The following is a 20,559-nucleotide window of genomic DNA, read 5'->3' on the forward strand; positions in this document are numbered from 1 at the left end:
ACAAAAATCAATAGAAATAAATGAGGTCATAAGAGGTCTTTCATTTGAATCATAGCTTGTTTGTAAAACTTTGTTTGGTTACCAACATGCTGACAGTTACTGCAAGCACAAAGTAACATGCTTTTAATGCTCCTGTAAATTACTTAATCTGAAAATTCACCAATACTACCAGATTCTACTTTCAGGTTAGAAATCTTATTTATTCAGTAATCCCACCACAAATAAATAGTGTTAAAATTCATACCCATTAGGTATCCCAGGTGAAAAGTAGTTATTAAAAACAATATTTTATCCCTCCATATCCATGGAAAGAATAATCCCACTCAGCACATTTTATTTTTAAAGTAGATAACACAGCATTTTAAGCAGTGGGAGATTCACAGATTAAGTATGCATTTTGCTCAGCATGTCTGCTAAACTTCCAAATGTCAGTCTGAGTTGTGTCACAACACCACATAAGCAAGCATAAAATCCCTAAAAACACTCGTTCAAGCAACATCTGCTACCTACTGTGACCAAATAAGTACATCACCACACCATTCCAGTTATTTTAGATTACTTTTTTTCCTTTGAATAAAATTTTGATTTAAACTGGTAAAAAAAAAAAAAAATTTTCCCCTTCTCTCTCCCCCCCCCCCCCCTCTCTGCCTAGGGCTGTTTTTTCCTACATCAAAATCAAGCAAGAAAAAAATAAGTACAACAAACTCAAGGCTTAAATACTTGAACACAGAGGGAAAAAATACTGCTTACTGGTTGACTTCAAATACAACATGGTTTAAAACAGATTTCTTCCCATATGCTCCAACAGAAGTGAATCCTTCCATGCCACGTACTAGATGTTACTTCTCTGCTTCTAGCCAGCTTCCTTCTAGTCTGGTCTTGAGTAGTACTCAAGATTCCAGTACTGAAGTTCTCCTAAACCAAAACTCAACTTTTCAGTCCTATCAGAAACTATAGGAAACTGACAGTTTACATCCCAATATAATAGTCAGATTTTTCATTGGTATCCAGAGTTAAGTGCTCACTACATTCAGACAGATTTTTTTTTTCTATACTTTTTTCCCCTTCCCCTTAAAAACAAACAAACAAAAAAAAAATCAGACTTGCCTAACTGATATGTTTCCCCACCACCACCTTTAGGTCCACCTGAAGAACACTGATGAAGAATAATAGACACAACTTCACCAAACTACTGCAGCATAAAGGATCATTAGTTGCAAGAAGTTACTCTGTAGCTTTTTTACATAGTGTTTATTGCTAAATCATTTTATATAGCTTATTTCCAGGAGGTGGGCAGCATAAAAACTAAGCATTTCAAAAATTTAGTATTCATTACAATGTCTCAATAGAACTTTCTTGAAGCTTCACTTAATTCAGAATTAAAACAATCCCAATCTAGTTAACTAAAGAGTTTTGCACCTTGCCCTTAGAACAGTCAGTTTTTAGAAGTCAAGCAACTTGGAACCTGAAACTTACAATTACTGCGTTTGATAGAAACCCCAGAAATTCTCATTGTGCAAACGAAACCGATTAAACTATTTTGTATTAGTTTTGTTCTAAGTTAACATTTATTCCTTCAGAAGGAGTTGCTTTATCCTAACCCCACAGCTGATGTGAACTATGAGCACTCAGGAGATTCACGTAACTAATGCATTGCTTTCCGAGCCTCTGCACTAAATACACACACCCCAAAGTGTTAGCACTGACAAGGAGCTCAGATACAAAGTATATCACAGCAATAAAAATGCTAAAGATTTACATCCAGCTGCCCAAACCCATGCTCAAACAGGTTTCCACTTAGTTCCTAACTACACAATTCTGATTTTAATAGTTTTACCCAAAAGTTTAATTGAAAAACAAAAGAATGGAATGACATTGTCGAAGTCTCAACTCCTTCACTTTCCAGTCTTGAATTTTTCCTTTGTCAGCAATGATTTGGCTGGGAGAATTTCTTTTTTTAAACCTAGCAACATACATTCTCCTTATAACACCCAAGAGATGGCAGGGGGCAATATGAACAAGAGGATGCCAGATTCTAAAAGTTGCACATTCAAGTATAGCGACCTCCATGAGAGCTTCCCTGGCTTTCACAGACTGCATATCACTTCTGATCAAAAATAGCAGAAAGTAGAATTCCAACCAAAGAAATATTGCCACTGGTTTACTAATATTAGTTTTACACTGAGGTCCCTCAAAGCAATCTTAAGTAGTTACACTGCAAGTTTCAAGAGTCAAATATCAAGAACTGAAAATATAAACTTAGAAGTCATGAGTATCAATTCTTCTAAAATGCTCATTAGTGACACATTTCACCTAAACAGACAAATACACACAGTTACTCTAAATTGATATACCACACTGTAAAAGCAAGGTCCCAATTCAGTTCAAGAATCTGTAATTCCCCCTCTCCCTCCAACCACACAACTTGACAGAAGTGTTTACAGTAACAGAAAGCAAACAGAAGGGGAAAAACACAACATTTAACAAGTGCATCTATATACATTTTGAAACTTTTCCCTCCTTGCAATTAAAGTGAACAGGCCACCATGTTTCCTTTGCATAACACGCACATATTCTCTCCTTTACAAAGTACCAGTCCTATTCAAAGGATTTCTGCAAGCATCAAGAGCAGTCATTCCACACTAACCAACAGGTGCTTTTACTGAGGAGGCTGAAGTACATTTAAATATTCTGACTGGCCCAGCTGGTAGGTTGTGTTTCCTCCACAGTCCACATACTGGTATTTCTCTCTGGATATTTGCTCAGAGTGGCCAAAGTAAGAGGTTGTCACCGTCACCCTTAGAAACACAAAACAGAAGAGATGCTTGTTTTGTAAAGGGCTATAAAGTTCCCTAAAGTCATTAATAGGTTTTTAATGAAGTTTTAGAACAAAACATGTTAGGAACAAAGTTTCTTTAAAAGTTAAAAAAATAATACCAGTTAACACAGTCTACAGATTTTTCATCACAAATTTCACAAGTCACAGATTTTTTGTCACAAAAAAAAAAAAAAAACCACCAAAAGTCTCGACCAGAGTTTTTTCCTAGAGACAGTAAAGCCAGGATTTAATCATTAATACTTGGTTTTAAAAGGGGAACAAAAAGTATTACAGAAGTTTCACAAACAACATTCTATACACCACCCCTTCCAGCCACCCAAAACAGGCAGCTGTTGATTCAATCTGCTACAAAAAGCAGATCCTGGCAGAGTACTAAAAACCTTTGACTGACTCAAGGTCATGAGATTTTCAGCAAGTTTTTAACAGCAGCTGATAAACACAAGCTCATAACAAAATTTGTGAGATCATAGGAACTCCATATCACAGTCCAGCTGCAGAGCACATATAGTACTGTATAATCAATGAATATAAAGATGTTATAATTACAAAATAAACAAGAGAGTTTGGCTAAGCAGGTTATAAGAACAAAAAGAGAATAGATAGGATGCTTACCTGCATTCTAGGCTCACTGCAAAACTCCAGAGGAGGGATCTCCAGAAGAGATCCTTCCCCACTGGTAGTCACCTCTTAAATGGGTCTAGGAGAGGTGCAGCCAGGCTTCACCCCTTCCAGCAGCACAGCTGAATTGCCTTCACCTGTGCTCCCATGTCTGACTCATTGCTCACCTCAGGTGATCAATCAGAGGTTCATGCTGTGATTCAGCAGTTCCTATACAAGTACTAATGGTTGCAGCTACTCAAGTACTTTTATGCTACCAGACCTTGCCAAAAGAAGTTATCTTTCCACAATTCCATTTAAAGAACTGAAGATACTATACTAGAAAGTAAATTGATGTCATTTTATCTAAGATAGAGGAAACTGGATTGAACACTTCTGAATAACATTTCATTGAGGACCATGTGGCTTTTAAAGTTGCTTCCAACAAATAGGAAATTCCCATACTTACTGCATCATCACTACTATGTTATGCACTTTGATTGATGCTAAAGTACAGAAGTCACTGAAAAAAAGAAAAACAGCTATTAGATTTACATCGACATCTTATACGCAGTTATCTAAAAAGCAAGAATTGTTGCTTCAACCAGAAATCCTACTATCTGTACACATAGAGCTTGTAGAGTCACTAGCAATGACAACTAAAACACTTGTTGAAAAAACACTGTCCATGAGCATGTACTCAGTCTAGGTCTACTTATACACAGTCTTGCTTTTACAAGAAGTATTTTCACATCTACTTGCTTACATGAAATGCTTGCCAACAAATGTCTTGTGAAACAACATCCACTCATCTCTATAAACACATTTCAGCTCTGAAATACATTTCATTTTACAAGATCATAACCATCATAACTTTTACCAAGGCACAGGCAATATTTAGTGGCTGGTATACTTACAACATGTAGCTCATTTCATCTTGTATGACTGTGGGCACCATATAGTCAATCTGAAAAAAAAAAAAAAAAAAAAAGCAATAAAAAAAAAAAAAAATCAACTGAGCAGAATCAAGTATGAAGATTTACATACACCCAACTACAAAAGCCCATGCTATTTACCTGTTTCATATCCAAAGGACCAATGTTGGTGATGTTGTTTAGCCGTGCTTTGCCAATAACTGTTTTTGAAAACTGAACTTGGGCTGTGATGTTTGCTACTTCAACAGAATAATAGTTGTTGTTTGTTATATTTAGCGTGTTCTGTAAATAACAAAAGCAAAAAAAGCAAACAAACAACTTTAAGAACTTCTCATGTTGAGGAGCATAAATTTTTGAATTTACATATGAAATAATACTATCTGAAATCATGCAACTATACTTTCCTGTCATCTGAGGTCTCCTTAGGGTAAAGTGGAAGGGAACCAACACTGCTGCGCAAGTACCCCTGAGAAGGGGCTGAAGACTGTGCTTCCCAATACATTCACCACTCAACTGATGACTTTCTTCCCCTACAAATACTGACTATACTCAGTTATCCCTTCCATGAAATTTAACTATTTCAGGACATTTCCTAACATAGCTACTTGTTTTATTCAAAGACACCATGAAGAATTCCATCAAAAGTGTATGGAAAGAACTTCTTAAAGTTTTAAGATGAGCAGGAAATAATTTTTCTTCAAAACCTGTTTTGACAGATACACAATACCAGTTGCTGAATGGCATCCCTGTATCTATATTCCACCTGCATTCCCAAAATAACCAGAACAACTTTAAAGTCACAGTTCCCATGAAATCAGAAGACTCAGTGGTAGCCTACAACTGAAGCTGTATTAGCTACAGCTACAGGAAGCAGTCACAACAAGTCCAGTTGCATTTTTCAAATTGCTTATAGAATCTGCTGATATTTCTTAAGGCACTAAGTCCACCAGCTAGCCCACAATTTTATGTATATTAAACTGTCCCAGCAGCATCTCTCATTCCACATATCGCAAACATCCAAACAGATGGACAGTCTTACCGTAATATTTAAATATATTATACGTCTGCTCTGTTCATAGTTGACATAAACTGACTTCACACCAATGTATTCAACATCAACTGAACGAGGAAATAAGAAAAATACAGCCAGTCCAGAAAGTAGGAGACATACAATTACAGAAGCAGTCACGTAGAGCTTTCTGTGGAAAAAAAAAAAAAGAGCACATTTCAGAGTTAAAAGCATATTAAAGGAAAATAACACACCACTCTTCTTATTTAAGTGATAAGGAACAAGACTAAACAATACAACTACATTCAGCCCGTTCTGAACTGCCACTGATTTCCAAAGGGGGTGATGGGAGGGGAAAATATGCTGCACTTTATGTCTACATCACAAATAGAGATGATACTCTTGTATGTATATTAAAAAAAATAAGTTACAAAACATGTGGTTATCCCAACATTCACAAATTTGAGTTAAACAGAAGAGGAAAATGTTCATTTGCTTTAAGATAAAAGCACTTCCTTTAAAGTTTATTTATAGCAGAACCTTCCTCATTCTGCAAGAATCTTCAGCACGCTGTGCTCATACCAAAACATACCCAGAAAGGAATAACACTTACGTTTTACTTGGGATTCTTTGTCAAAAAAGAAAACAAAAAAAAAAAAAACCACAAAAACACTTTCTGGGAAAGCATCAGGAACATCTTAGAACCCTGCTATGAAACTGCAAGTCTGCAGTTAAATTAACACAAAAGCAGGAAGGGACTTCAAGCAATAAAAATACACAAATAAAAGGCTCAACATCAGCTGTAGTTTTCTCAAAGTCAGAACACTAAATGAGTATTTCTCAAATTTAGACTACTGCTACATCAAATTCATTATCTGTTATCTACTATGTGAATTTACTGTCTTTTTTTCACATCATTATTTACTGTTTACCAGAGACACCCAAAGATTTAGAACATGTATGTGAGAAAAAGAAACCCTTAACCGTTTCATCACAGTGTTGAGTAGAGCCTAGAAGAAAATACATCTTTTTAAATTATGTTATATGAGAAAGACACGCTTGTTTATTCTACTAGCCACTCAGATCTTTAAAAATTAATTCTAGGTGACTTATTTTGTAGTAGTGGCCTGAAGTTAACACTTTCTCTGATTTGAACTTTAATAATGAAGACTAAGCATCTGCTCAGATCCATTAATATCCTACAGAGAGTAATAAATAGTTGCAAAATAACTGTTGATATTCAGATAAATACCAGCATGAAGACATCGTGCATTATTACCAACTTTACAAGACATAGTTTGATGGTTGTGTGCACGTCTATTAATAAATAACTCCTGCAAGAGCTAGAGGCGAAGGCTGATAGTACAAGCAGAGTTCTTTCAATACCAAACAAGAAAAAAAAAATAGCGATTTTGCTTGATTCTTCTTATCTCTTTTGAATTATTAAATTTAGCTGGATGAGAATGTGAATACTGTAGATTCATGCATCACAACTATTAACTTACGTTCTTCTTGGCCTTAGTCTCTGATCACTGTATGGAATTAATGCTACCAGCTGGTTTTCCTGCCCTAGAAATAAAAACACTGTTTCAGAATTTAAACAAGAAGAGTCATTACTTTTGCTATTACTTCAAATAAAAAGTGGCCTTTACAACTTTACAGCACTGAATTAGGATGAACATTTACATTCCAGTTAATGACTCGAGTAAAACATTGCTATAGCATGTGTACCCATGCCACCTCCTCAAATAAGACTGGATACCAACACCAAAAGGAAAAAAAAAAAAAAAAACAAAAAAAAACCCACACAAAGCTGACAAACACTAAAACAGCAACAAATTCTGCCTCTGTGTTGTATTCATGCACAGGAGGCAAAACACCTCAGATGCTTCCTTTTCTCTCTAGCAAATGGTGCCAAACAGATTTCAGCTCTCTATATTAGACTACAGAGAGTCAGAAACCAAGAACACAAGCACAGAGGATCTATTGAAAAACACATGGATGGCACCTGCCTTTATGTGCTTTGTCATAGAAAAAGATATAATTGAGATTCATCTATACCAGTACATACATGCCTCAATAAGAACTCTAATCTGCATTTTCAGTCAAATACAGAATTTGACCAGCACTATCACTTAGCTAAACAATCATGCTGAAGTGATTTCAACCTGAATCACAAAGCCAAGCCCTTGCTAAGCATAAATTAGTATAAAACATCAACCTTGTAAAGAGCTCTACCAATTTAACGCAGATTTTCAGCTTAGCAATTTTATACTGAAAAGTTAAAGCTGTCCAAGTACCAAAATGCAATTTCATGATAGTATTGAACAGTTTAATCATCATAGGCCATACTGTGGTCTTCCGTAACAGTCATGCAGTGATCCAGAGAGCCCTTAATTTCTCATCTCTCTTCTCAAAAAAAAACACAGATATGATTTCCTTCTTAAGAGTACTGAAGAATAATTAAAAAGACAGTCCTATTTATTTTGAATATCCACTTGAAGTTTCAGTTTTAATCAAACTATTTAATTATAATTTATGAAAAACAAATATGTATAATATGCAGTCAGATGTTTAATAAATTAAATGCTTCGCATCCAAAAATCTTCCAGCCAAAGAAATAAGTTCTGAGCACAGAAATCCCATCATTACAGAATTTTTCCTTGCACTAGAATAAGTAAAGAATTGCCATTGGTATTATTAAATATTTCAAGTAAGGAAGCAAACAAACTTCCTTCTCTGTAGTCTTTTAGTTAAGATATTTTTTGTCACATTACTTCACTGAATTTCCTATTTGATACATTTGGAAGTACTCAAAGAATACAGTGTTGTATAACATTTAACAGCTACTACACAAATCCCTTCTGATATCTGCAACTGTTTAAACATCCTGTGCCCCAACACTTGTCTCCAAGGGAGGCAAGTTATTTGTGAACTATATGAAAACTTAATCCAACAGAAGCACATGAATCTGTGCCACACCATCCCTGTACAGCAGTCATTTTGCCCAAGTTGCAAGTTAAAAATCAGTTTTGTGAGCTTTTACAACCAATATTATGACTATATCGGATAAGAGTTCTAACAAAAACGAAGCCTTCCATCAGTTCCTTCCCCTGGTAAAGGCAGAAGGCTGTGCTTCAGCACACTGCATTCAACACTTTCTCCTGCCCAGTTTCATGTACCCTGCATTTTCCCTTAAAAGGTCAATTTCTAAATAGCTATACAGGATGATTACCATACAGGAAGGAACTGTAATAAAGCAAAATGTTTTATTCAATGAGAAGTGAACAATGAAGGCAGCAAGTAAAGTAAACTGTTAATCACGAAAGCAAAGGTGCACTGTGCTCCTTCCTGCAACAGCCAGAGAATGCATGTGTTCCCATACCCAGCAATGGCAAATGGGACAAAGGGAACGTGAAACAAAGTGCAGGGCACTGAAAACAGGGCAGAAAAACAGCTATGCACGATCGAGGAAAAACGCTGTAGGTAAAGCTTTCAATTTTTCTCTGGTACACAGCAAACCAAGATTTTAATTTTCCAGATGCTCTTAGAAAAAAAATAATCCAGTACCTTGTCCATCGACATCCTACGGACACAGCCTTTCCAAATGAAAACCTGAAACTCTGGCTTCAAGTAAGTTATGACTCTGGTTGATATTTGACATGCACAGAGTTCACCTGTCAAACCAGTTGCTCAAGTGTTGAAAAACATATCTGTACTGAAAGCATCTTTCTATTGCAGAAAAAGAACAAGGGACATCCCAGGCATACCAATCATCCTGGAAAAGCATGTTATGTTTTAGAATGTATTTTTCAAACAACTCTGAGATTTGGTTTTCAGTATACAACTTTAAAAAAAGAAATTCTCCTCCAAGTTATAACAATACCAAAGCATGATCTACTAAGGAGAGCTGAGTGTTATTAACTACTGACTTTGCACCCTTACCAGCGCCCACACCCACCTGTTTTCAAAAGCACTACTTGTTCTTCTAAAACAATCAGTTGGCCTGCTGTCCTTATGCCAATTGGTAAGCAAGGGAAGAGCAAGACTGCATTGTTCCTCACAAGTTTTGCAATAAATATTTTTATTAATTCTGATTTTTTTTAATTTAATTTAATTTTTTTTACATGAAAACATCAGATCAGCTTTAATTTATACAGGTCTACTCTTCTTCTCCCCACGTCTAGTGACATCTCAATACTTGCAATTGCTTTTGCAAAGTTGTGTATTTTTTCAAATAGTTTAAAACTGTTACTTAAAAACAAATACATCGAAATGTCTAAAAAATAAGATGTCAGCAAATTCAACTTGCAAAAACTAGGGATTAAAGCAGAAAAGCAAGGCATGCTGCTCTGCATAGACAAGGAAAGAGCTAGCAGGTGGCAGTCAAAGCTGATTAGATACACATTTTGTTCACACAGCATAACACTAAAATGCTCAGTGCTAAAAAGAAAAGATGGCTACAAATATCTTTACTAGAGAGTTATTTGCTATCGCTCGTTATAGTTACTGCTGCACAGATCTATGAGGTAAATTTATGCCTTAAAAAAAAAAAAAAAGTAAAGAAATGAAGGCAACTTACCTCGTGGAATTCTTCCCGTTCCCTGGCAGGTAGGACAAGTGACACTATCCCTTCCTGTGAATTCCACGTATGGAAACTGTGACACATCCCCACATCTGCCATCCTCACCGTGTGATTCTGAGTGAACTAACCCATTCCTCATATTATCCGACACTGTACCTCCATCATAGCCATCTTCCTTACACGTATGTATCGGTAGATGAGAAAGAGATTTTCCCATTTCTAAAATAAAAGGCAAAAGAAGCTTTTTCCATGGAGAATGATTCAAATATGGCTTGCAATTTACCCCTCCGTATCAAGTAACTATTAGTGTATAATCATTACTCCAACTAGGCTCCTATTTACTTTTGTTGTGCTTAGACTCTATGAGACTTGCAAAGTGTTAGGGCCCAGTTAACCTGGAGTCTGTCTCAAACCAATAATCTGATCTCCAGGGAAGACCCATTCCGGTGCTCACATACATGGGTTAAACAAGGGTGGATGACAGGCTCCCAAGACAGAACAACCAACTGCTGGCAACAAGTTACAGCAGTCAAGCAGCACTGGACAAACGGCCACAGGACACATTGATCTCAATAAAATAATTTCAGGACTTAAAACTTAACGCGCTCCAGAAACCAGGCTCACAATGTTCAGCAGAACCTGCACATGCAACTAAGTCAGTTCTAATCAGCTTTTTAGGGCAAACTGGATCAGCTGGCAATCTCTGGGATAGAAATACAGATCCTCAGGTGCTTAAACTGATGATTTCTTTAACACAAAAGAGAACTGTTTCACAATAAAAATAAAGGGTAAAAAAAAAAAAAGTTAATGCTGTCAATACGTAGCATTTTTAAAGGCCTGCTAAAATACTAATCACAAAAACAGTTTGTGTTACCCATGTGATTTCATAATTTTCTCACAAACATCCCTCTTCAGCCACACTGAAACTACCATGAGATGGTTGAAACCAAAAGCCACAACAAAGTGATAGAAGTGGCCACCCTGCTAATTTGCAAGAGGTATGAAACAATTCAACAAGAAAAACTAAATATATGTCCAGGAATGGTAGTCATCTGGTCCAGCTTTAATCCATAACCTCTTTTAATTAATTAGCCAACAGAAACACTAGGCACCCAGTTCACTGATGATGTCTTGAACAGGGGGATTTAAAGCAAGTATGCAGAACTTTGTTTTTTCCATTGCAATTAGAATTTTTACTAATAATTATCACTCTGGCAAGAGAGGAAGCACAAGAAAGGTGATCAAGAGAGAAACGCAAGTCAGACTATTTTAGACCAACCACTCCAGACAGAAATAGATCTGAAGTATGGTGATGGTAACATAAGCCCAGCATTAATGAATTGTACTGCCACAAAAGCTAGGTGAATGTAGCAAGAAAAATGTAACTCAGTTATCACCAGCAGGTTCCAGTTACTGTTTCAGCAAACATGATATTTTACTATTATTTACTATAAGGGTAATAAAACCCATACAAGAAAGAAAACTATTTATCCTTTTGTTGCTACAGCAATTTTGAAACATTCTAAGTTAGGGAACCATTCAGTGTAATAGAAATTATTGAAACGAAAATTGAAACCAGCGAGCTATCGAAAAAAGTTTCCTAAAAAAAGGTTGAAGTCATTCCATGCACAGTTTTCCTTCCTACTATCTCTGTAGCTGAACTACAGCCTTTATGCTACAGAACTCAAGTCTTGCAGCTTAGGTAACAGCTGTTACACGTATAGATCAGTCCCCTGGTCTTTCTGCATTTAAACCTTATTCGATTTACCTATTCTACTGATGGGAGACTTAGGCCATATCAACATTAACAAAGACAGAACAATAAAAATACCAGAAGTAAAAACAGTTGTTGAGGATCCAACACCCACTATACATCATTTTGTGAGTTTTATTCCATACCATCTCTTGCTGAGACTGAACAACCACAAGCAATTGAAGCACATCATTGTTTTAGTCTCTCTCAACAGGAAGACAGCTCACAAACTTTCCAATCACACCATGATGTGAACTGAAGAGCAGCAAGCAAAGATAGCCGCAAATTCATTTCGCACCCTCGATTTGAATTAAAATAGTAATGCAGATGTATCCTTCAATGCCAAGCACACACAAACTTCAATAATTAGAATTTAATAGCCTTTTTCTACCACCAGTGATTTAGGAGATTAATATCCCAATTTGTAGATGACAACATCAGCAATTTCAAGTGAAACACATTCCTGCAAAATGCTCTCTTTACCGCCCTTTAATCATATAACAAGAGCTGAACCTTACAACAGCCAACCAACACTTAAGAACACCTTGTTCTTTTACCCCTTGTATGTCAGACAACAGTTCTGAGAAAGAGTTATCTTTGTATCTGACAGCTTCTATACTGTCAACAAATTCTCACATCCTACTTTTTTTGTAACAGCTGTGCTAGGACCCAGTCTCTCCCTTTCCAGTCTCCTTAAACTTCTGTAGTTTCCTTGAATTTAGAGTTTGTCAAGAGATAGCTTTGCAAATTAACAAACAATGTTGAAATAAGGCAGTTTTCTTTAAGTTTTCTCCCTTCAGATAGCTGATGCACACCACAGAACACAACACTGACAAAACTCAACACATGAAACAACCACATCCTGAACTATAAGCAACACTTATGAAACTCCCTTTTAGTTTTGGAGCTTGGTGAAATCTTACCGAGTTTAATTCAATTACTGTACTCTTCCAACAAAAAGTTAGGATGCCATTCCTACTTCTTATGCACAAACTCGAGGTTAGGAAACTACTTATTTTTCATAACAAAACAAGGCTCCTAAGCATGGCAATTCTCCGTTGGCCCATCAGCTGTGGCTGAATCATTGCTAACATCCAAAACACCGAGGAGAGGCGCAGCAATGACTTGGCACTCACAAACATGCTTCGCACGGGCAGGCACGTCTGGGGATGCACAGCACTAAACTGCCTCTCACCGAGTCTTCGCCATCTACCTTTCTGTCTTTTGCAACCCTGGCTCTTCCAAGAACTAACCAACAGGCCAAGACCCTTCCCAACACCCCCCACGTTTTGCACCCGGTAAGCCCCGCAGGCAGCTGCTCTCGCAAACGCGGCGAGGTCCCGCAGGGCGGCCGATCACCGCAGATCCGTGCTCCCCCGCAGCCCTGACCGTGGCTCAGCACCGAGGCGCGCGGGGCAGCCGCAGGTCTGCCCGCACCGCACCGCACCGCACCGCCGCGGCTCTCCTACCGGCCCCGGCCCGGCCCCTGCAGGGCCTCAGAACCCCAGGCCGCTCTCGGCTCAGCTCCCGCCCCCAGACCCTGCCGCTCTCCGGCTCTCCCCGTCCCCACCTGCTCGGCGGGTCGGGCCGGGCTGCGCCAGGCACCGGGGACTGACAGGGCCGGAGGCTCCGAGGGCGACGCAGCTTCCCCAGCCCCTAACCCCGGATCCGGGCCGTGCGCAGGCGCGGGGGGCGGTGCCGCTGCGGGCGGGGAGCGCCTCGATGGTGGCTGCTGCCCGGCAGGAGCGCGGCGCCCTGCGTTGTGCGGCATGGAGTGAGCCAGGTGGGCTTGCTTCTTGTTATAGTAGGCACTGTCATTATTACCTCTTTCTCCGATGGTGAATTACCCCGCCGCGCTCCTGTGAGAACCGAGGGCAAAGAGAGCTGTGACAGGCCGGCATAATGACAATAGGAAATAGGCACGCTGCCTCTGTCGGGGGCGGCCATTTGGTTCTGTAACTCCCATCGCTTTTTACAAGGGTCTTGCACAACCCACGTGTACTCGAGGCAAATGCAGTGAGATGTTTTCTCCAGGCATTTTACCGGAACAAAATAAAGCATACTGGAATGGAATGAACTTGAGGTTGTTGCTCTCCCTGTGTGCCTGCAGCTGGTCCGTGAAATGGCTGCCCAGGGAGGCTGCTGGAGGAGCGTGGGGCAGCCAAGGGACATGAGGCCGTGCAGGGAGGCATGGCTGGGGATGAAGGTGTTCGGAGGGCCAGGGAGGAACTCATCCCAGCTTGGGAGCCTCAGGCCAACAGCAGAAATGGATCAGGTCTGGGGCTGTCGGAGGGGAGACCTGAACGAGGCCACGTACCGAAGTCCAAGGGCAAATGTAAGGGCAGACTTCAAGGGAGAGGATAAGGAAGTAGAAATTATGACAGCATGGGGTGAGCATGAGGACGGGGCATGGCTCCAGGCTGCTCTGGATGCTGGGAATGGGCACACGGCCTACAACATCAGTCCAGAGCTGCTGCAGGTGTGAGCCCTGCTGGCAGTATCGCTCATGTTGGGCTCTGTGTCCACAAAAGGACAGGCAAATAAAATAACTCCCCTGCAAAAATACGCACTCAGAAAAAAAATGGTCTGCACATATCATGACCTGAGCCAATGTCACCCCATTTATTTTCTTTATCCTTGGAACTTCCTGCTGCTTTCTGGGAGTTTAAAAGGTCTTGTTTAGAGTCATCCTCACTCCTGGTGAGTCGGCTCATGTAAAGGAGAGGCCTGAGTGCTGCTTGCTGGTGACTCCTCCTCTGCAGTCAGACAGTCAAGCATCTGAAAGTAGTGGCAGAGCTGCCATGTCATGGTGGTTGTCCCTCTTCAGCCAAGACTTTTGCCAGTCTTCAAGCTTCCTGAGGTCCCCATCAAAGCTCCCATGCAGCGCCATGTTATTCTGTGATAACATTTCCGTGACCATGATATTCTGTGGGTTCCTAAATACAAAATTATATGTAAGAACCTTTGAACAGAACACTGGCTTGTTTGGAACGTATATGAACCTGACATATTCAGCAGCAAATGCCAGATGATGTGAATTTGGTAAGCCTGGCTACTTGCTTCACTGGCTATTGACTTTTGGTTCAGTCCCAAGTTTATATTGATCCACATCATTTAAGAAGAAGTTGAAATACTGGAAAAATCTCACTCACTCATTAGCCTTAAGCTCCTTAATACTTGCCTTAAATATCATTTATTTATTATAGGCTAAATTAATGCGATAAAAATTGAAAATAAGCAATAATAAGAAATCCTGTAAAGTCTCACACTCACTATGCAAGCTTGAAAAACATGAGAAGTATGTGGTATTACTGATAAAAAGAAGTACACATTACAAACACATTAGAAGTGCTGAAATATGAGATGAGATACTTGAAAGTGTTACTGAAGTGGGCCACTGAGCCTGGACTGATAGAAACAAAATAGCTGTGGTTATAGAAGGGGTATTTTACACATTTTACACTGTACAGCATCCAGTACTACCAGCTCCTGAAACTGATTGGATTGTGCTAACCACCACTGGATTGGGACTGTATGCTTAAACATAGATATAAAAATTAATAAAAATGATAGGCAAGTTGTTTACAGCATGAATAGTACTGTGAGAGGTATGAAATGGAAACAATCAAATGACAGGAACAGAGAATTTGAGATCATCACCTTTGAACTGAGTTATGGGGCAGCTGCAAGTGCTCTTAGTTCTCATAGATCACTAATCAGGCGCATTTTATACTTTCAGTAGTGCATCAGTAAAGAAAGCCAAGTGATGAATCAGGTTTCAAGTTGAGTTCTGTAGCTCAGATATGACAGGTGATTCATGTTCTTGCAAGAGCTGGAATTAGCAATATCAAGAGCGATCAACTTCACCAGTGTAGAGGCTCCCAGTGCATATCTGCATGACATCAGATGCATGAGAGACTAATGAATTTTATTTCTTCTTCAACCCCATCACATTGTTTATCTGAAGAAACTTCAGACTGACTGCATTTATTTCACCTTTAGAAATAAAAGCTACTAGTTGACTGAGCACCGAAACTAATGCAGCTTAATTTCCTATAGATTTACCTCTCAGATGACCATTTACCCAAATTATAACAAAAGAACTGCATACACCTCACATCTTTTCTTGCAGAGTATTCTGACAATAACATGCAGGCTGCCACATTCACAGATAGAATTTGTTAGAAATTTCCTTACTGGATAGAAAGTTATTACGCATTGACTTCCAAACATTCAATCCCTTGTCTCTCTTCTGCCTGGTTATCTATCTTTATGAAGTTTGTATAAACTTTCTTATCTCTCAGACTCAGCTGAAACTGGCTAACACCTTCAAAGTTACTGAGTGATTGCATAGATCTTGTTTTCATACAGTCTGCAGGCCCAAAAACTGGTGGCATGCGACCTGAGTGCTGAGGTAGATAGAGCATTTTAGCTTTGTTTTTATCTCCAACATATATCCAAACTTCTCCTCAGCAATAATCAAACAAACCAGAAAGAACCTAAGCTACCAAACCCCTCAAAAATAAATAAATAAATAAATAAAGCAACATAAAAGCAATGATTTCTGTCTAATCTAGAATACAAAGCAGCAGCGTGGGAGAGCGTGGGCACTGGCCACTTGCTGATAGGGAAGAAGGCCTATAAGTAAGCTTGTAACTGCTTTAGATTGGCCATTACCACTGGTATATAAGGCAGTGTAGGCTTTACAGATCTGTTACAGCTGCCTATGTGGACCACTTTCTTCCTCTATTTCAGTCAGCTGCAGAAATAATTTCATCCCTGTGAAGAATTCCCTGTATTTCAGAATTGCTGATTTTAATGATATTTGGTGATAAATATTTTCAGATGTGTTTAATGCTTGAGCATGGTTTGTCACTGGTACTTTAATTGCTATGTATTTTCTGATGATAGGGCCTGTGCTCTGAGTTATTTTGCATGAATAAAACATAAGCAGCCTTTTATAACTGATGTATTTCTGATATATTGCACAGCTATCAACAACTGTCATTCTTGCAACACTATGGTCTTCTGCAGTGTGTACTTTACAGTTTCTCCTTGTTCATTACCTGTGTGCAAACCTTAAATTGTGCATTAGTTGATGATTGAGATATTATGTTCTGTAGATAGATGAAAATTGAATTAAAAATTGTGCCCAGTCTTCCACAATTTTGATGCTATGCATTAACTATGGCTTGCTTGCTGCATTGTGTGCTTCCAGGAGTTGAAGAAAAGTAGCCCATCTTTATCCTGTTTGTATATTCTCACCTTGGGGAAAAAAAAAAAACAAACAAACAAACTGGAAATTCAAGAAACTGGATGTTGATGAGGAGATATAAAAATGCCAACGACCACAGATCTAGACAAAGAATAGTAATTCTGATCAGTTGGGTGGATGACCCAGTGATTATAGTTTAATGCTTTTGAATAGCTTCTTTCAGAATAAGATTTTTACAAATCACATTCCAAACACTTGTCTTTACATTAGAAACATGGCAGCAGGTGCAGCTGTGGCTGCATTCAGCCACACATACCAGCATAGAATGATACCTACTGAGCAGCCTCATCGATTTTTGACTCATCTAGTTTACATCTGATCTGTGTTGCAATTTCTTGCAGAGCAAAATCTGAGGAAAGAGATTCTAGCTTTATTATTTCTAATTTATGGCTTGACTAGCTTTAACCAAGTGAGCTGTGTGCAGTTAAAAGTCTTATTGGCAGGCTTTTTCACTTGCTCATGGCCTACAGTAGAATTAATGGAACGTTTTGCCTTCTACCATTCGTATTTATTTGACTTTAAATATGTATATACATAGATATACAATTCTACTTATATTTGGAAAAAGTAATGACAGATGTATGAGATGCATAAACCTTTGAGGAGAAATAACTTCCTGCATTAGGGAAGACATGCAAGTGATGATAACCAGTTTCTCACTGGCTTTGCCAACATTATGTAATTAGTATTTCATGATGCAATAAATAATTGTTTTGTGCTATTGTTTCATTGTTATGTGTTTTTTGATAAACACACAAATCCACTTGTACCTTAAAAGTTTCCACGTTTTTTCACTAAACTATTTTGAGAGAAGTCTGATATTCTCTTGCCTTTAGGACTGGTTTGAAGACTCAGAAGCCAATCTACAACTTTCTGTACAATTCATGCCACCATTTACACATAGATACTGATTTATGGTATAAACAGATAACTGAATATGCAGCATCAGAAGCACAAGTATAAGCAGATAACATTGAGGAAATTATTTCACATACTGCCTGAAACCTGTTTGCCCCTGGCTTTCTAAGTTAAATGCTTTCTCTTCTAGGTATTGCAACAGTAAATATAGTATTCCTCAGTAGCATATGTCTATTCAGTAAACTACATGGTGTAGAAAAATGATAGATGGCTCATTGAAGATTTAAAATAACTTGAAGTTTCTTAGCCTGCCAGAAAACTCACCTGGAGATATACAAGTATTTTGGGACGAATATTCAAAACATTATCAGTATAAAGATATCCTCTTCCCAATCACAGGCACGCTCAGCCCTTAGCCTCTTCTGAAAACCTGCCAGGTAAAGGTGACAGAAGATGTGATTTTTCATTTTTTTTTCTTCTGGAAAAATGGACTGAGGCACACAGGGGCTGCTTACTGTTTGAGAGGTTTAGCTTTCAAGTGGTTACAAGGTTTACTTATCGCTGACTAAACCAAACTGTGAAGCATTGTAAAGGAACATAAATATTCATAAGTTGTCCAAGAAATGGAACACTGAATTCCCTCACCTTTCAAAGGATCTTCCATGGAGTGCCTATGGTTATTTTCTTTTTTTCACCCATTCAGCTGGCTCCACTTTTAATAATTTGTTTACTAAATAAAAGCTTTCTTTTTTCTATATCCCTCTTTTGTATTTTTTTATATGATAAACTTCTGTACCATAAAAAAAACAGTATAATAACACGTAAAGGCAAGTAAAAATAAAAATATGTAAGTCTGTTTTAAGGTGCTATTCAAAGATTGCTACTTTGCAACTATGTTTTCTTTCTTCAGGAAAATACTTCCATAGTCATTTTAGTTAGGATATTTGCTGTACAAAAGTGGTTCCACTGTTTATGTTTCTATTCACAACAGAGTAATACATTCAGCAGAATTTTAATGGATATATATAAAGATGAGATTAGAAATTAATATTTCGTCTCATCATAATCTAAAAAACAATTTATCACAGAAAATATTGTCATTTAAATGCAATGAAATTATCTTAATGAGTATAATCTGTTACATCTGCTTTTTTTGTCTACTTTTGCATTACTTTGAAATAGTATCCTATTAAAATGCTTTTCATTATCATCATGACAATGATGTCAAAATATTTTATTGAAAATTTAATCACCCTATTACTATCTAATTTCTTCTTTCAAAACTAGTTTGGTCTGAATGGCCTTTTTACAGAGTACATTGCTACAGAGTAGTGTTTCTAGTCAGTATGTAACAAAAAAGTATTCATTCTTCTAATATAGAGTATAATTTTATTCTTTTTAAAAATTAGAGGATTCTATTGTAACAAAGAGCAATGCCATCTTTAAACAGGATACTATCACAGGAAATTATTCTTTCATTCTTTCCTCTGTGACACAGGAGATAGCTTCTGTTGTTGGTTGGCACTGTAGTGATATGAAGAATACAAACTTCACTGCTTGAAGAGTAACTCTTTCCCCCCCCCACCCCCCCCCACCCCCAAAAAAAAAAAAGATCTGTTTAGAGGTGAACACATTTAAAACCTCTAGAAGTTGCTGGAATAACAAAGAAATTCTGGAAGAACAAAATTTTTTAAATGGAGATATTTACAGCTTGTTTCATAAGTGACAAAATTTCTCAGTTGTAAAGAACAAGAATGTTTTACCACTCCATTGGAGAGATGTGGAGACTGAAGAACATTTTCCCAGACTGCCAATTTGATTTGATTTCATTTCATTTTGTGTTCTGAGAAGATCATAGTTCTCCAGGAAGGGCATGTGTAAGGCCATATGGAAAGTGAGGATATCTGGCTAACAGCTTCTCAGCATAAAACACAAGAAAAAGAAACAAGAAAAGTAATAAATTAAACATTCTGATACTGCAGGCTCTGAGGAAGAGGAGATAACAAAATAATAACAAATATGGGAATCCTTAGGTTGCTGTTTGATAGGCCATTGAAGGACCTGCTGAAGCATAGCCTTGAAGAGGGACAGCCAGAGCTTTGTCACTGGTAAGAACAAGCAAAACGAGATTATCATAGATACTATGGGAATGAGGAAAGTTTTGAGTCTTTGAGGGGACTTGTGAAGTTCTGTAAAATTTACTGTGGCATGTTTTAATGATTGTGGAAATGAGCCAAATTATGGCATGTTTAGAGAAGAGGTGAAATATGGGGAAAGGAAGAGGTGGACATGTATCAGGAACGAGTGGGAAAACGGAGAGGAAAGGAGGTAAGAGGGGTTGGTTGTATGTGAGCAAGCCAATAACCAGTGAGCATTGTCTGACCAAGTCCTGTGCTTGACTGCCTCTTGTGTTGTCCATCTTTTAATTGCATATTGTCATTCCTGTCTATTTACCAAGTGAATGTGCCTGACTGACAGTGAGCCTCATGACAAGTTATCTGGTGGCTGGACAGGAGTGCCAGCTCCTGAATGCAGAGACCATTTGTTGAAGTGACCCATAGGTCTGGGGGCAGATGCCACAGAGCTAGCTCCCAGAGACCCACATGCATATGTGAGATGTGCTTGCAACCTGTGAGCCCAATTAGCTGGTAGGATAGAATATGGTCAACTACCTGAAGTGTTCAACTCAACACAAGTGTCTGTTGCAA

General features: G+C 38.3%; 1 protein-coding gene across 3 annotated transcripts; it reads right to left on the bottom strand.

The window, feature by feature from the left end:
• Positions 1-640: 640 nt before the first annotated feature.
• On the bottom strand, positions 641-13,385 carry TMEM106B (transmembrane protein 106B). Of its 3 annotated transcripts, none has more exons than XM_042889129.1 (8): positions 13,289-13,385; positions 9,963-10,184; positions 6,886-6,949; positions 5,411-5,570; positions 4,513-4,653; positions 4,354-4,403; positions 3,906-3,959; positions 641-2,798 (listed from the first exon to the last, which is right to left on the bottom strand). In XM_042889129.1, the coding sequence occupies exons 2-8, from the start codon at positions 10,180-10,182 to the stop codon at positions 2,660-2,662; spliced, it is 828 nt and encodes a 275-aa protein (XP_042745063.1). In that variant the 5' UTR covers positions 10,183-10,184; positions 13,289-13,385; the 3' UTR covers positions 641-2,659. The 3 variants fall into 3 exon arrangements, with proteins under 3 accessions (XP_042745063.1, XP_042745065.1, XP_042745066.1); XM_042889131.1 differs by lacking the exon at positions 13,289-13,385 and adding an exon at positions 12,855-12,904; XM_042889132.1 differs by lacking the exon at positions 13,289-13,385 and adding an exon at positions 12,642-12,729.
• Between the last annotated feature and the right edge of the window lie 7,174 nt (positions 13,386-20,559).

The sequence above is a fragment of the Lagopus leucura genome, unplaced genomic scaffold (genome assembly GCF_019238085.1).
Source record: "Lagopus leucura isolate 7727_CA_CO unplaced genomic scaffold, USGS_WTPT01 Super-Scaffold_100157, whole genome shotgun sequence".
Classification (NCBI taxonomy): Eukaryota; Metazoa; Chordata; class Aves; order Galliformes; family Phasianidae; genus Lagopus; species Lagopus leucura.

Coding starts and splice junctions, on each gene's coding strand:
- TMEM106B (XM_042889129.1), bottom strand. CDS start 10,182: ATGGGAAAATCTCTTTCTCATCTACCGATACATACGTGTAAGGAAGAT. Junction 4,654..5,410: donor TAATATATTTAAATATTACG/GTAAGACTGTCC, acceptor TGTTATTTACAG/AACACGCTAAATATAACAAA. Junction 2,799..3,905: donor AACATAGTAGTGATGATGCA/GTAAGTATGGGA, acceptor TGTGTTTCTAAG/GGTGACGGTGACAACCTCTT.